This window comes from Dermacentor silvarum, chromosome 9 (genome assembly GCF_013339745.2).
Source record: "Dermacentor silvarum isolate Dsil-2018 chromosome 9, BIME_Dsil_1.4, whole genome shotgun sequence".
Classification (NCBI taxonomy): Eukaryota; Metazoa; Arthropoda; class Arachnida; order Ixodida; family Ixodidae; genus Dermacentor; species Dermacentor silvarum.
Genome location: NC_051162.1, coordinates 559,664 through 575,730, shown reverse-complemented (window position 1 = coordinate 575,730; position 16,067 = coordinate 559,664). Strand labels below are relative to the sequence as shown.

General features: G+C 47.2%; 1 protein-coding gene across 2 annotated transcripts in view; it reads right to left on the bottom strand.

Annotated features, from left to right (window-relative positions):
* The window catches only part of LOC119465093 (12S rRNA N4-methylcytidine (m4C) methyltransferase-like), a 72,854-nt gene that overhangs the window by 8,733 nt on the left and 48,054 nt on the right, over positions 1–16,067 (bottom strand). For both annotated transcript variants that reach the window (XM_037725895.2, XM_037725896.2), the window contains 2 exons: positions 10,258–10,352; positions 540–744 (listed from right to left, as the gene is read on the bottom strand). In XM_037725895.2, the coding sequence (XP_037581823.1) occupies positions 540–744; positions 10,258–10,352 (300 nt within the window). The remainder of the gene's footprint in view (positions 1–539; positions 745–10,257; positions 10,353–16,067) is intronic.

Here is a 16,067-nt window from a genome sequence, read left to right as displayed (position 1 = left end):
TTGGACTCTGCCAAAGCGGCACAAATGTAACTGGTTTGATTGTTGACATCCAGGTCTGATCCCAGCTGCAGATGATTTTTTCGTGCATGGATGCCTGCATTACATCAATCAAGAATCGATTGAAGGAAAAAAGTGACTAATCGGATACGATCCTTGGTTCAGGTTCAGTCCAACACCCTGATTTGAACATCATACCATTAAAGATGCAGGGAGTCTTATGTGAATTCTTAAAGGCAAGCCAGCCTCACAAGACTGACACGAGCAGAGACAGTGCTACCTCACATACAACTCTACTTCAGAAGATTGCAGAATGCACTACATACACTGTACACAGATATGAAAAAAACACCACAAAATTGGAGAAATGCAAAAAAAGCATAAATTGACAGACAAAATGTCGCGCGATTTTCTGCAGGACCAGTCAGTTTGTTTAAGCATTGTTTCTCCTGAATCTTTTGCCTACCCGAACACACTCGCATGTCACTCAGTGTGGAGACAGTGGCACAACAAGCAAAAGGCACTGTGGCATTTCCAAATACCTGGAAATGCCTCTTGACGATGCGGTCCTCGAGCGAGTGAAAGGCGAGCACTGCCAGGCGTCCACCAGGCCGGCGCAGCCATCGCCGCAGCAGGCACAGGGCCCAGTGCAGCTCGTTGAGCTCGTTGTTGACCAGGATACGCAGCGCCATGAACGTCTTGGTCGCCAGGTGGCTGGGACGCCCCAGGGAGTCCACACTGCGAACGCTGCACAACACAATTCCCTGGCACCGAGCTTGCTCCACAATTTTCACACAACAGTGGCCCCTCGCAGTGCACTCATGACAATTTGTAACACCCTCCGGGCCAATGGCATTACAGAGGGCTATAAAATTGGCACTAAAATGTACAAGTTATGAAAAGTTCCTGTTGGTACAACTCTAGCTAAAGATACATGTTTTACGGCAATAGTGTACATAATATAGTTTCTGTTAACTTCATTCGTTCAATAACCGATAAAGGTTAGGCAGCAAATGCACAGCAGATGAAAGGGAAAATTTGTCATCCACCAGACAGTGGCTGAAGCTACAAAGGGTTCCTTTCATGTGTGGCAATATTGCCGAGTCTGACTAAAATAAAAATTATTTGAAAGTTTGTGCAAGTGCGTGTGCCTCTGCCCTCTCGTTCTTGTCTGTTTTGTGCAGTATCTTTTTCCTCAGCATTATGAACCAACTCGCCCAGCAACAAGTGTTGTGGGGTTTCCCTTTCAGTATTCTCCCTACACCTCGTGGACTTGTGCCGAACAGAAGACAAACAACAACAGGTGATGTGTCGCCTGGGTGGTTGGCTGGGGCTGCAACCGGTTCAGGAAGGTGGTTCCAGTCGAGGTATGCGAGATGTTTGATCTCCTAGTGAGACAGCAATTGGGCCGATCATCACAGGTGCTGGCATGTAGTGGCCGAGTCTGTGGAAGTTGTGCCACCTGGTAAGAGTGGTTCCAGAGTGGCACGTGCCTGCACATGAGTCTCTTCTTACCCGGCACAGAACAAATTTGACAGACTCAATTAAAGGCCAAGTGCAACAAAATTTGGACCGCACAAAGATTCAGCGACCATGCAGAGAGCAGCCTCCGTGCGAAACAGCACATTTAAAATACAAGTGAATGTGCAGCTGCTTGACATGACCACAGCTGTGCATTGAAAAATCTCAGAGGTGTCACACTGGCACCACCGACCATCAGGTTTGTTTAATGGCTGCTAATAATAAATTACCAGCTCTGCAGTTTTGCCAACATTCAGGGGTGGGACTGCCCAAAGTAATTTCGGAGAAATTTTTGGAGCAAGTAAAATTGCATTTTGGAGCAACTTGGACCAGAGTAAATTTCATTTTGGAGCAGTTTGGAGCAGGCCAATCTGAATTTCGGTGGAATAATGGAATATGGCAGCACACTTCGAAACCACGATGAAACAGACAAAATCAACACAACACAGTGGCGGCACAGTGTTTGGTTTCCTTTAAAACCGAAAACATCGGTGGAACAACAATCGAACTATATATACCCGCGCCGACATTCATGATGATAGCGGAAAATTTTTTCAAATTATGCGGTCCAATCGACGCGCTAACATAATTTCTTGGTCACCATTTGTCACCGCAGACCCGGAGAGCCGCAGTCAACCCTGGGTTGGTATAACGTAAAACTATTCCAATCTGTCTTTATTGCGATATCAATTATATATCACTGGGCATGGCAAAAGCACCAGGACAATGCATCTGAACAATCCGTTCTTATTTTTCATCCAGGCCGTGCTTCTGATGAGCGCCGGCCAAGAATTGTCCGTGGCTTACTATCAACTTGCTGCTCTTCAAGGGACGACATTGCAGCATGGGCACCATCGCAACAACTCGGTACAATCTCTGGCTATCGACACTTCGGGCCTGCGCACAACGGCGACGTGGTTCGAAGGACAGGAAGCGCCCCTATCGGCTACATCACTTCTGCTGGGCTACATAAAAGCAGCCAAGAGGTGGCAACTGTTCAGTGGCATGGCGAAAGCACCAGGACAATGCATCTGAACAATCCGTTCTTATTTTTCATCCAGGCCGTGCTTCTGATGAGCGCCGGTCAAGAATTGTCCGTGGCTTACTATCAACTTGCTGCTCTTCAAGGGACGACATTGCAGCATGGGCACCATCGCAACATCTCGGTACAATCTCTGGCTATCGACACTTCGGGCCTGCGCACAACGACGACGTGGTTCGAAGGACAGGAAGCGCCCCTATCGGCTACATCACTTCTGCTGGGCTACATAAAAGCAGCCAAGAGGTGGCAACCGTTCAGTGGCATGGCAAAAGCACCAGGACAATGCATCTGAACAATCCGTTCTTATTTTTCATCCAGGCCGTGCTTCTGATGAGCGCCGGTCAAGAATTGTCCGTGGCTTACTATCAACTTGCTGCTCTTTAAGGGACGACATTGCAGCATGGGCACCATCGCAACATCTCGGTACAATCTCTGGCTATCGGCACTTCGGGCCTGCGCACAACGACGACGTGGTTCGAAGGACAGGAAGCGCCCCTATCGGCTACATCACTTCTGCTGGGCTACATAAAAGCAGCCAAGAGGTGGCAACCGTTCAGTGGCATGGCGAAAGCACCAGGACAATGCATCTGAACAATCCGTTCTTATTTTTCATCCAGGTGAGCGACTATCGCCAGATTCACAGCTACCGTAGTACCAACCCATGTCTGTTAATTTTGCCGTGCCCACGGCCGCTGCTCGCAGTGTTGACAAATGTGTATTTATATTTTGTAGATCTTATCTCATGTTGCGGGGATATTGAATCTAATCCGGGGCCGTCTACGGATGAAATGCTTAAGAACATAATGCATGAAATACGTGAGATCAAGGTAACCATGAGCTCTTCCAAGTCAGCGGCTTGAAGATAAATTGAATTCTATTGATAAGAAAGTGGACGATATCGCAGTCACTGTCACCGAATACACGTGTAAAGTTGATAAACTACAAACAACCATTGATCATCAGAGTCTTAAAGTGGACGAGTTAGAAAACAGAAGCAGACGGAAAAATTTAATTCTTTATGGGCTACAAGAAAAGAAGGGTGAACAACACCAGGCTCTTGAACAGGAAGTTTCTAAGAAGATCCTTGAGAATGTACTAAACGTTCCAAATGCTAATATAGAGCGTATACATAGGCTTGGGAGGCCATGCGAAAACAAGTGCCGCCCAGTCATATTTAAATTAGCTGATGGGAGGGACAAGATAAAGATTCTTAATAACTGTGGCAGTCTGAAATGGACCCCTTTCAGTATTTCTGAGGATTTTTCGCCTCGTGTCCAGTTATTGAGAAAAAAGTTGTGGGAATACACAAAGCAAAACAGGAACAATCACGACAAAGTGATTGTGAACTTATGATAAGGTAAAAATTAACGGCAAGCTACTCAGGTGGGATGACACACTCAACAAGGCAGTCCCCTTGAATGGCAAGTGACCAGGTGCCGTAAACACAACGTGCAACATATCAAAGTGAAAACAGAACAAGAAATCATTGGGAATGCTCCTGCCTCCACGAGAGCTCACTATGCTATGTGCTGATGCTAGGAGTATAACGAATAAAACTGTAGAACTAGAAAGTTTACTCTTGGCCTTTCGTCTGGATGTAACACTCCTAACTGAAACATGGCTAAGCGAAAACATCTCGGATGCAGGCATAGTACCAAGCTCTCACATAATGGTCAGGGGGGTGGCGTAGCAATTATCTTAAAAAAGGGAATTGACTTCACTGTTATTCCTCATGAGACGAGTGTTGAAATGGTCTGAATTCTTGTTCATTTGTGTGAATGCAGCCTACTAGTCGGTGTAGTCTACAGGCCTCCCAGCGCTGACTTTTCGACACTTCAGTCACTGCACAAATTTCTTCAAATAAACACCAAACGCTACAACAAGCTTATCATGTGCAGCGACTTTAATCTACCTACAATAAACTGGGAAAAACTGTGCTCACTACCGCCTTGTGCGCAGTCTGAAATGTTGCTTGAAATTGCGTGCTGCTTTAATCTCACACAGCTTGTGCAGATACCAACACGTATCACTTCCAGTTCCAACACCACACTTGACCTTGCTTTTGTTTCTCAAGCCATTCATGAAACGGGCCCTTCTGTGGATGTTTTACCGGGAATATCCGATCACAAGATAATTCTCTTCAAATGCAACTTTACGATAGCAAGATCGCATGAACCTATGAAAGAATTCTTAGATTTCAATAACGCCGAAGACGAAAGCATTCTCGACTACTTAGAACAAGATTTTGACATTTTCTGCCAAAAACAAAGACAAGGTTTCCTAGGCGTCAATGAGCTGTGGCTGCACTTTAAGAGCGCTGTGCACGAATGCATCAAAAAATATGTTCCTAAAAAGCGAAAAAAGATCAACCGAAAAAGCCCATGGATTACTCGTAAAATCTTGCACTTAAAGCGTCAATTAAAACGATTATCATTGTCACCTTTTTACTTGCTAGGGAGCCGGAGAGTTGCGTACATGCACTACTCTCGATGGAGGAGACACGACTGGCAGCACAGCAAACAAGGATTTAATATGTACAAGGACGGCAAAAGCACAAGGCACACAAAACTCAAATCATAACTCAACAAAAATGCTCGCTCAGTGAAAAATACAAAGCTTAGGCTAAATACAACACTACCGGCAAATATTCTGTTTCGGTTTCGGAGCCTAACTCCGCCTTATAAGTCTCTAGGTCAGTCCTAGCACCGACTCGTCAAAGTCTGACCACCCTGGCCCCAGCCTAATTGCGTCGCAAAGCAGAAACGTGGGCTCTTACAGACCGTCGACTTGAAGGTCCTCTCGTCGGGTCCAAGTCGTATCCATTCGTGGCGTCGTTGCTGCCGTAGATACCGACGACTCGCGGTTCCGTTGACCTGGCCGAGTACGTGGCTGGAGCTCTGGTAGCTGCCGCTGACGTGGCACTTGTCGGGTTAGGCCTCGCATTTTGTTCGTTCGGGTTGTCGTTGATGCCGTAAATTGCCGACGACTTGCAGTTCCGTTGACCTGGCCGAGTGCGTGGCTAGAGCTCCGGTAGCCGCCACTGACGTGTCACTTGCCTACTGAAGTGTTCTTCACCCTCCGACGATCTACGTGGCGGCTCGGTGCCCCGGTGATTATCGGTTGAACGGGCTTGGCCGAGGAAGAGGGATTCTCGAGAAGAAGACCGGAACCACCATGAGCAGCAGTGGCCGGTCCCAGGAGCTTCGCCCGGACGTCTCCGAGGACTACAGCTACGCCTGGGCCTTGCCAGCCTCACGACTTCGTGGCCGGGTCCTCCGCTCTCCCGTCGTCAGAGCATGGCTGACGAGGCGACCTTCCAGCTCAAGAGCCACGTCGATAATACCGCTTCGATGCTTCTCCCTCGCGGATTACATCTCGGTTCGTGTGCCTCGAGCGCTCGCGCCGTTCGGAATGCTCCGTGAACTTCTTCGTCCTCTTCTCTCGCCACGGGCAACCTCTTACATATGACAATCATGCTATCGGTCAAGCCATTCTGTCCTGGCATCACTCAGAGCAAATCTTAGAACCGAGTTAAAATCAAGTAAATACCATTTCTTAAATGTCAGAATGCACAGCTTTCTAAAAAAACAACTCAAGGAAGTTTTGGATGCCTATGTCGAAGTGGAACAGTCTTGTAGACAAGATAAAATTGAATGATGTCAAAGTTACCGGCACTCAGCGCATTGCGGAAGCTTCTAACAAGTTTTTTTCGTCGGTATTTTTACGTGAACCCACCCAGGAAGATGATGCTCACTGCGTTGGTCTCAAGCTTCCAGATCTTGTCATATCTGAGGAAGGCATATTTTCCTCACTCCTAAACTTAGATCCAAAAAAATCTGCAGGTCCCGACGACGTACCTAATGCTTTTCTTAATCGGTTCACCGAATGGTCCGCAAAATACCTGTTCATAATATTTAACGCAAGCTTAAACGAAGGGGATCTACCGAATGACTGGAAAGTTGCCAAAGTAGTCCCAGTCCACAAAAAGGGAGACAAGCTTAATGTATAAAATTACAGACCTATCTCTCTACTCTGCACCTCTTCTAAGGTAATGGAACACTTTATTTCTAAGCATTTCAGTTCCTTTTTAGAAAATAACGACTTCTTTAGTGAGAGTCAGCACGGATTCAGGCGTGGCTTTTCGACCACTACACAGTTACTTCACATGACTAACGAAATACTGGCAATCTTGGGCCGAGGTGGGCAGGTAGACATTTTTTTTAGATTTTGAGAAAGCGTTAGATCGGGTCTCACACAAAAAAATGATGATGCAGCTAAAAAGCATCATATGCAGCGAACAAACTTTGCGTTGGCTTGATTCGTACTTGACGCATCGAAAACAATTTGTCAGCATAGGTGCTTCGAATTCATCGCTTGCCTCTGTGCTTTCGGGGGTTCCACAGGGCTCGGTATTAGGGCCACTTCTTTTTCTTATTTACCTAAATGACCTGGCTTGCAAATTTGCCGTGTGGTGCCGCTTTTTTGCAGACGACTGTATTGTTTACTCGAGCATCCGATCTGTGGATGACCAATCAAGCTTAACTGACTATTTAATATCAATACACGACTGGTGTATCCAGTGGCATATGACTCTAAACATCTCGAAATGCGCGCACGTGGTTATTACACGTAAAGAAAATCCGCTAATTTGCACCTACCAGATAAATCATATGGATATTAAACAAGTAGAGGAATTCACATATCTTGGAATTACAATTGACTCTAAGATGAGCTATAACGCTCAGGTTCGGTATGTTTCCTCGGCAGCAACGAAAAAGCTATGGTTATTAAAGCACCGTTTAAAAAACTGCACCAGTGCTACCAAATTAACCGCATATAAGACAGTTATTAGGCTAATACTCGAGTATGCAGATATTGTCTGGGACCCTCACACAAAGACTGGCATAGACATTATCGAAAGCGTTCAAAAAAGAGCTCTTCGATTTATATACAATGCTTATGATTGGCGCATTTCAGTCACCGATTTAAGATCTGGGCTTCAGACACTAGAAACTCGTCGCAAAATGCACCGTCTACAAACAATGTATAACATAGCTAACAACCACACTAAAATTAGATTTCACAACTACATGCAATTTATTACATCGCGACTGACCAGAGGTAAGCACAATCAAACAATCTTAGTGCCACATGCTAGAACAAACGCATATATTTCATCTTCCTGCCCAAAACAATTCGCGAATGGAACGTCCTTCCGCAAAGTGTGGTCAATTCAACCACTCCCAATTCCTTCTTATCTGCCGTACAGACGTACTTGTAATGTCATGCGTTGATCATTTCTTTTTTGCTTGTGTTGGATATTCTGATGTCTCTTTTATTACGCCTTTTCTATTGGCAGCAAATGTGATGGCGTCATCGTATTTCTTTGCACTGTATATTACAATATGTTTGCCTTGCCTATTGGGCTGTTTTTTTGTTTGCTTGTTCCCTTTAGGAAAAAGAGTTTGAAATCACGATGTTTGTACCACTCCTGCCTGGGCTTCCAAATGGAAGCCGGCAGTATTGTGAAATAATAATAAATAATACGGACACTCTAGGCGCATTTCTGCCGTCGTCGTCGCCGTGATGTTCCGTACGAAGTCCAGGGGCGATAAAATCGTCACCGCGCACCGTATGCTGTATGTGTGAAAGCATGCGAGGGTGAACGGACGATGGTGGCTCAGTCTTGCGCACGCAAGGGAGGACGGTCGCGTTTGCGCGCGAGGCACCGTGGGGGGCGTTCTCCGGTGGCTGCTGCGTATGGCGCAGCAGCGCGGGCCGTCTTGGAAGCGATCTGGGGTGGGGACAGAGTGCGAGTGCTCATAGCTTTGTGCGCGCTCTGTTTTCGCCGCTTAGCTCGAGTTGAAGCGAGAGGCAGGTCAATTCGCTCCCTGCTGCTGACACGCTTCCTCACTCCAGCGTACAGTTTCCTTGGTCATCGAGTGAGACGTGTTAATGTTTGCTTGCGTTCGCGTGACACCATGCCTGTTAATTTAGTAAGCGAATGTTTACAAGTTTACACGGCCGATAAAACTACTGTCCTTACTTTGTATAGCTGTCTACTAATTTGCTATCGCAATCGCTGCTTCGCCTTTCGGATAAAACTGACTTTTTATTCCAAATCCTCTATTACCCCTTCGTGATATGTCAAAATGTCCCATACGTCGCCGACGTGGGCACAACAACAGATTGGAATACTTTTAAGGTATACTGGCCCTGGGGACAGAGACGGCCATCCGCTGAACCCGCGGCAGCGTGCGCCACCCTAATGCCCTAAGCCTACTTTTCGATATTTTGCATCTCAGCTAGGGAGCGCCGCTCGGCCCACTCAACCGTATTCTACTACACTCTAAATACAGCCGCCCTGGCCGTTCCGACAGCAGTGACGACAGCAGCGACAACAGCTGAGAGTGGTCGTGCACGCGCCGGCCACTTGCCGGAAGCGCCGAGAAGTCCAATGTGAAAAGCACTGAAATCACAAGAAACTGCAGGAAGCGCCGTCGCGCAGTCTGCGGAATGTGAACGGCCGCACTCTTTTTTGGAGAACGAATCCGCTGGCTGTTCGTGGCCACTGCTGGAATACACGTGCCGAAGCCGCTCTGGCGCAGCGTGGCACAATCTTCTGTGTTTGGCGCAGTTTGGTGCAGAAATCTACGTTTGTATCAAAATGGTGCAATTGGCACAGGAGTCCCACCCCTGAACATTGCTTCAGTAGACTACTCATCTTCAAAACTAATTAGCCTAACGGAGATATCACTGCAGGTGGCCTTTCTAAAGCTGTGGCCAAGTTTGTGCGGCCGCCTCGCTCCTTTCACCTAGCTGCAACAATAATTGCTTTTCCCACTATCCTCAACTAACAATTGGCTCTGCTTAGAGCACAGGGCACTAGCATTTCTGTGTCAAGAGCATAGTGTTTGCTTCCACTGTGAGCAAATGTCATCAGCGTTTTTTACGTTATCTTAATGATTCCATGTTTATATGTATTTTATTTGTGCCGCTGATTACACAATGTACATTTTCATTGGACCTGAAACTAGCCTCGGCTATTGGTTAAAACATTTTTATGCATACCTTGCAAATGTTAATGCGGAAATAAAAAAAGTTGTCGCAGTTTCACCTGAAAGGCGAAGCATCAATTGCGATAGCAAATTTGTAGAGAGCTATACGGAGTAATGATATTAGCTTTATCAGCTGTATAAACTTGGACATGCAGCCGCACCGGCAACACGCAGAACTGTTGTCGACGCCGTCGGCGTTTTGCCCGCGTTCGCTCAAAATGCGTGCGGCGTTGGTGACTGTTGCCGCAGGCTCTGATATAAATAGGCACTTGGTGCCACAGCTAAACGTCGCCTCCCTTCCCTCCCCCTCGCCCACAGCCTTTCGCGCGTCGGAGGAAGGCGCGTTTGCTCTACATATATGGTGATTGTAAAGGAGAAAAGAGACGCCTACTTCTGCAGCCCTTAAGGGAGCACGGCGCAGAACGCGCGTTTGTTCTCCGCCGTGCGTTCACTCCCCGTGAAAGCGCGCGCCCCTCGCGCCCTTTCACTCGCACATACAGCGTTCGGCGCGCGGGGACGATTTCATCTCCATTGACGTCATACGGAACCTCACGGCGACGGCAGAAATCTGCTTTTGAGTGTCCATATAATTGCTATCGCAATAAAATTCAATTCAAACTGCAAAGGAGAAGTGCTCACGTGTCATCCAGGGCCACCTCAACAATGCGTGCCAGCTCAGTGGTGGTACGTAGGCTCTTCATCAAGAAGCGAGAGTCCACTATGGCCTGTGCCACCTGAAGGGAAGAGAAGGTGGCATCAGCAAGAACAGAATCCCTTGTTCGGAAAGAAGAAGCGATGGTACGCATTACAATCAATTTTGGTTACTCGCTCTCGTGTCGCCCCTTGATCCTGCCAACTTGCTGAAATTTGTGTGATGTAAGGCAAAGGAACATTGCATAATTCAGTGACAAATTGCTGCCTGTTCTAGATCTCGCACATTGCAGGCAACTGTTGATGCAGCATGCTGTTTGGTCTACATAGAGGCGACTGCAGAATGTGGGGACCTTGCTTGCCACACCAATCTCGTGCGAAATGAAGTGGTGTTGCTTGGGGACTGCTGAGTACTTGACAATATGGTTGTCTCGCTCGAGTGATGACAGACATTGTGGAGGGTGCACTGCCTGCCTGCTTCCGTCCCCTTGGAGCTTCTCTTGCACAGCAATGACTCGACAAGACCTACAGAAACAAGTCTGGAAAACCAGCACAGTTGTTTGCATTGCTTCATGTGCACTGGTGATGCAGAATAGCACTGCTCCAGTCTGCCAGGCCATGCAACACCGTTTAGGTGCCCCGATGTCAAAGGTTGGAGTTCAATGCAGCTCCAGGTTACATGCTTTTTAATTTGGCGTCGGCTGCCTTAGGCTTAGTAATAAAAAATAAATTATTCAGATCAGATTGGAATCTTTAGTGAAGGGGTTAAGTAAAAGCTTTACAGTCAATGGCGTTACATACTGTCGTGTTTACTTTCATTCTATGCAATGTGTAATCTCATGCTTGTGTTAAAGGGGCCCTGAACCAGTTTTTATCCAAGTAATGCATTTGACATTAAAGTACACTATTTCAGAAGTACTTTGCAGTAAAATGTACTTCAATGTGTTCAATGCCTTGCACTGCGAAGGCTACAGCAAAGCAGGGTGGTGCCCACAACGCTACGCCCACTGAACGTCACCGTGGTGCGCAGTTCAAATTTGATTTTGGATGTTCAGATGCAAGCCACTACTTTCGATTTTGGGTGCCTATGACGCCCTAAACTCAGATGCTATCCTTCAGCTTACGGTTTAGTTCATGGTGTCTCATCCCTTTGCTGTGCTAGTGTACTAGATAGCCACGCGCAGCTATTCTCGCACCGAGTGCCTTTTGCACTTATCTCTACAACAATAACACAATTTCCGAGGGTCAAACAAACTTCATCTTCACTTGTGTGACTACGTTGGCAGCGCGCACATCGGCTAAGCAATGGATGCCGGGCTCACGTTAAATGGATTCCTAATGTAACGAGCTTCGACCACGATGGCGACACACCTCGAGGGTGTGCAACTTAGAAAGCAGACGACCCGTTCGTCAAATGCTGGGGCTCGATGCTCGAGTCACGTCACCCACAGATCAGTGCACGCTGTTGACGTCAGCGAGCGGGCTTGTGGTGGCACCTCGCGGCAGCCGCGGTATCTACGCTACGCTGCAGACACAGCTACATGCAACTGTAGTGGCTAACTATGAGCACAAGAAGAAAGGAAACCGAGGATCTCATTTTTTATTAGTCCATATCATAAGAAGCCAACAAACAAAGACAGCATAGGGAAAATTGCACGTACATGCAATGCGAAGACGTGGGTTCGTGCCCCGACTGCTGCCAGGGGTCTTTTCATGCACTTTCATTTCCATTAATTTATTATTTCTTTAATTCAATTAATAAGTACATGTAATTTCCCCTATGCTGTCTTTGGTGTCTTTCTTTGTTGGCTTCTTACATGACTAGGTGCACAACAGGCAAGTGGACGTTCATACTCATATGCTCCGGTCTGGCCGCGCTGTGTGGTGCGGACTGGTTTGCCCTGCACCAGCTTGACCGACGGATAGTAGCCACATACAAATTGCGCATTTTAAGCAATAGCTCAATACGAAGTGAAGTCTGCCAAGGCGTCTAGCCAGGAGTAGCCGGAGCACACGATGGCAAGCATACATATGGTCTGACCTTAAGTTTCACATGTTTCGAGGCTAGTTGAGTGTTCAAAGCTAATCGAAGTTAGTGAAACCCGACGGCTATGACACTGATAAGCAGTGTGGCCAAAGTTTCGTTCCTGCGCAGGCGGGCACGGCTTAGCGTTAGCAGACGATAGTGTGAAAGTCGTACTTCCAGAAGTACATCATTTTTCATTGAAATTTCGCGCTCCACTTGAAAGCTCCACACGCCATGCACTACTGCAAAATTTGGCTGAGATGTTCACAGCAGTGTATGCCATCCGTGGGCTGTGTTTTTCCACCAAGCCCGACGGGTGGTTCACGACCCTTTTACTGCACTCAAGCTATGACGGAACGCGAACACCAAATCAGGTGGGTGCACATGTGTCAGAAGGCTACGCAGTGATGTCACGGGGACGAAGGCAATGCTAGTCAAGTGATGAATGGATGCGACGATAGGTGTGTGCACAGAGAATCTGGCCATATTTAAGGACGCTGTGCCTCGCGGTGCCACACATCCACTCTGGAGGACAGGCTGGTGTGCTTGAGAGAAACCGACATTATATGTGGACAATGTAGGTCTTTTTTTTTCTTGTGGTAACCAGAGGTGCAGTCATTGGTACTATGTCGGTCAGCATGCAGGTGTTATAAAACTCCGTTTTCTGGTATACTTGTACTCGGCGCTTGCACTTGTAACATTCATATATACAGAAATATATCCGCCAAGATATCAACTCATCGACCCAGCAGCAGACGGCAGCAATGCTAAACTTGGGAGGTTAGGCAAAGAATACTTTGCTATAATATGCAACCCCACATTGCACAGGAAGTCTAGCAATGCTCTGTGATAGTAGTAATCTTGAATTTACATGCAGAAGTCACTGACGAGGCCAGGAGGGACATATGTTGTGTGCCTGGACATAGCAGGTTGTACACACTGGCAACTTGAGCCAGGGTTGGGACAAGTGGCATCATCACTGATCAATTCTCGCAGGCGACAGCAGGGGTAAGGGCCACGTATCCTCCACCCTTGTGAGTTTACGGAGAAGGCAATTTTATAGGCCTAGGCAAATGGAGTCTGGCACAAGCGGCGGGTATGCGCCTCATGTGCCGAGTCCTTGTACACAGTGTAGGTGTGTCATTCTGATACGTGGTGGCTACACAGGTGCAAAATAAGGTCAAGGAACTTGCTTTGCCCTTTCATTGAGAGATCCTTGGTGCAAGGAGCGAGAGGAGAGTGTTCCACTGTGCCGTCATCATCCGAGGTTGCAATGAACACCGAGGAGTCATCCAAATGACAGACGACCCAGCACTTCTTGCAATGCAGAGAGAGTGGTGTCTCACAACTGCGCAGTTTCACATTCACGTACCTTCCGGTTTGAGCAATTACAGCACCTCTCTTTGGAACAGGCTTTTCTGATCTCTCATAGCTACGGCCTTATTCTTAATGCAAAGACGTTTATTCACAGGGAAGTACGTTGGACTCTTGGTGCAACTGTTGATGCCAAGCATGTGCTGTGGTCTTGTGGCATCACGATCTTCCATTGCATTTGTCCCAGCTGGAAAGCAGAGCCATGACACAGAGTCCTCCAGGCGAGATGAGAAGTAGTGTGTGCTGAGTCGACCGAAGCAAACGGTTTCACAAGCTTAGCATTGCAGGTCATGAGGTACAGTGAGAGATTCCGTGATGCATAGGCGACCAGCAAACATGAAAAAGGGCTGTGCTGTTTCACCTGAACTCGGGACAGGAAGCAGCTGAGAGTGCGTTGGCAGACTCAAGATGATGACACTCATCAGCATATTTGGTGGCCATTGAAACTGGTGTGTACTCAGAGGCATTGGGTTGGTAGGGGAGCAGGGTGCAAGATGGCATGATGGAAAGCCCATGGTGGCTATGTTGCAGGTGAGAAGTGGGAGGACCAAGCTTGCGTGATTTAAAGCCACAGACATACTTAGCACGTCACTAAAAGTGTAGCTCAAGCATTTGATTCAAACCATTCTTCAAACCTTTTGAATGCATGTCACAATAAGTTCGATCCTGCAAAGACCGTGCAGTTTACATTTTGTTTGTAATTTTGAACACAGTACTTACTGCAAACTGCCTCCCAGTTTTTCTTGTTGGCCTTACACGCAAGCATCTTGCATCGCAGCTCGATGTGCGTCGTGCAACCGGGCCCAAACAGCAATCGCCACAGAGAGCGATAAATCAACCGTGGTGCAACAAGCGAGTGAGTGGAGCTACCGCATACTTTGATTTGGGCTTGTTCTGCTAGGGGCACTCAACGAGGCAGTGAAATCTCGATATAAACAACTTCAGGAAACCCCAGCAAATTGTTCCCAATTCTGAAAGGTCCTCGTAGTGGAAGCCCCAAAATTAACCATTTCACCCATCAGCTGTCACCGTATCCACAAAAACGTCGCTGTTGGCTCTTTGCCCACGCTTTTGCAATTTGCCTAGATTCCACCATCACGCATCATCGCATACAGAGTGGCTGGCCCAAAAGACGCTGAGAAAACCACCTACAAAGAAGAAGCTCTGCGTTGTCTATAAAGCACACTGTTTCTTTTTGTTTGTTTGTTTTTCGTATTGCTAGCCATCGACACTGCAACTGTCTCATTCGAGGCGCACACCTCAACTACAGTTAAACCTGCTTATAACGAACCTCCATATAACGAAGTTTTTCGATTCCCCGCCGTTACTCCATAAAAGCACATGCATTTGAGACCTCTATGTAACGAAGTGGCAACGGGAGACCTCCTCGATATAACAAATTTTCCCCTCCGACCACCTAGAGATTTCGCCCCAAATTTTGTCATTTTTGCGCGAGCAGCAACCGCAAGCACCTTCTCCTCCGCGATGGAAAAGTCAAAATGGCCGCTCGGGCCGGCGCGGGGTGGCAGTTCGCAACGTATGATGCGGAGACGGTCCCACAGTTGCGACGCAATGGCGGGTTACCAATGCATTGAGTTCTAAGGGAGCTGTGCCGGGACCGGTCGAAAACGACGTAACAGCCGGGAAAACGCAGCCCCCGGGAACGTAACAGCGAGGTTCTACTATAACACTATACGACGCTACACCGCCATCGTGACGCTCGCTCTTCATTTCCGATGCCTCGCGCTTGTGCGAAACGACACGCGTCCACGCATCCGGTACCTGGTGTCACATTCCGAGGATGAGTGCTTTGACGAAAACGGGTGCGTGTTAGAATCGAGTAAATACGGTAAACGTTTATTTTTCGAATTTTCGTGCCGAGCCTGCATATAACGAAATCCTCTTTATAACGAAGTTTTTCGGGAATTTGTCAATTTCGTTATATCCAGGTTTAACTATTCCAAAGTGTAAATGACACCGCGAGAATACTGTGACCATGTGACATCTCCGCATGCATAGCTAGTACGGCCACAGAAAGAAGCAGGAAAGAAGGAAGAGATGGGCCTCCATTGTTAGGAGCAGGGTGTCGGAACGAAACGTTTTTCCTTCTGGTTTTAGTTTCATTCCACTGAAAAAGTTCCGTTTCAGTTCTGCTCCAGAACGAAAAAAACAAATGATCCATAACGGTTTAAAACAGTGTTGGTTCGCATGGAAAAGCTTTTGAAGCAAGTAACAAAAAACATGGTCTTAACTTTTCTCAATAAGTGAATTCTGAATAGTAAAAACCAGTCAAAAGACGAAGGACAGAGAAATAGACGTGGCACACACGACGAATTCTGAATTCTGAGATCATGCTCAGTGCCTTCAGTCAAGGCACTGAGTATCACCTCAGAAGCAG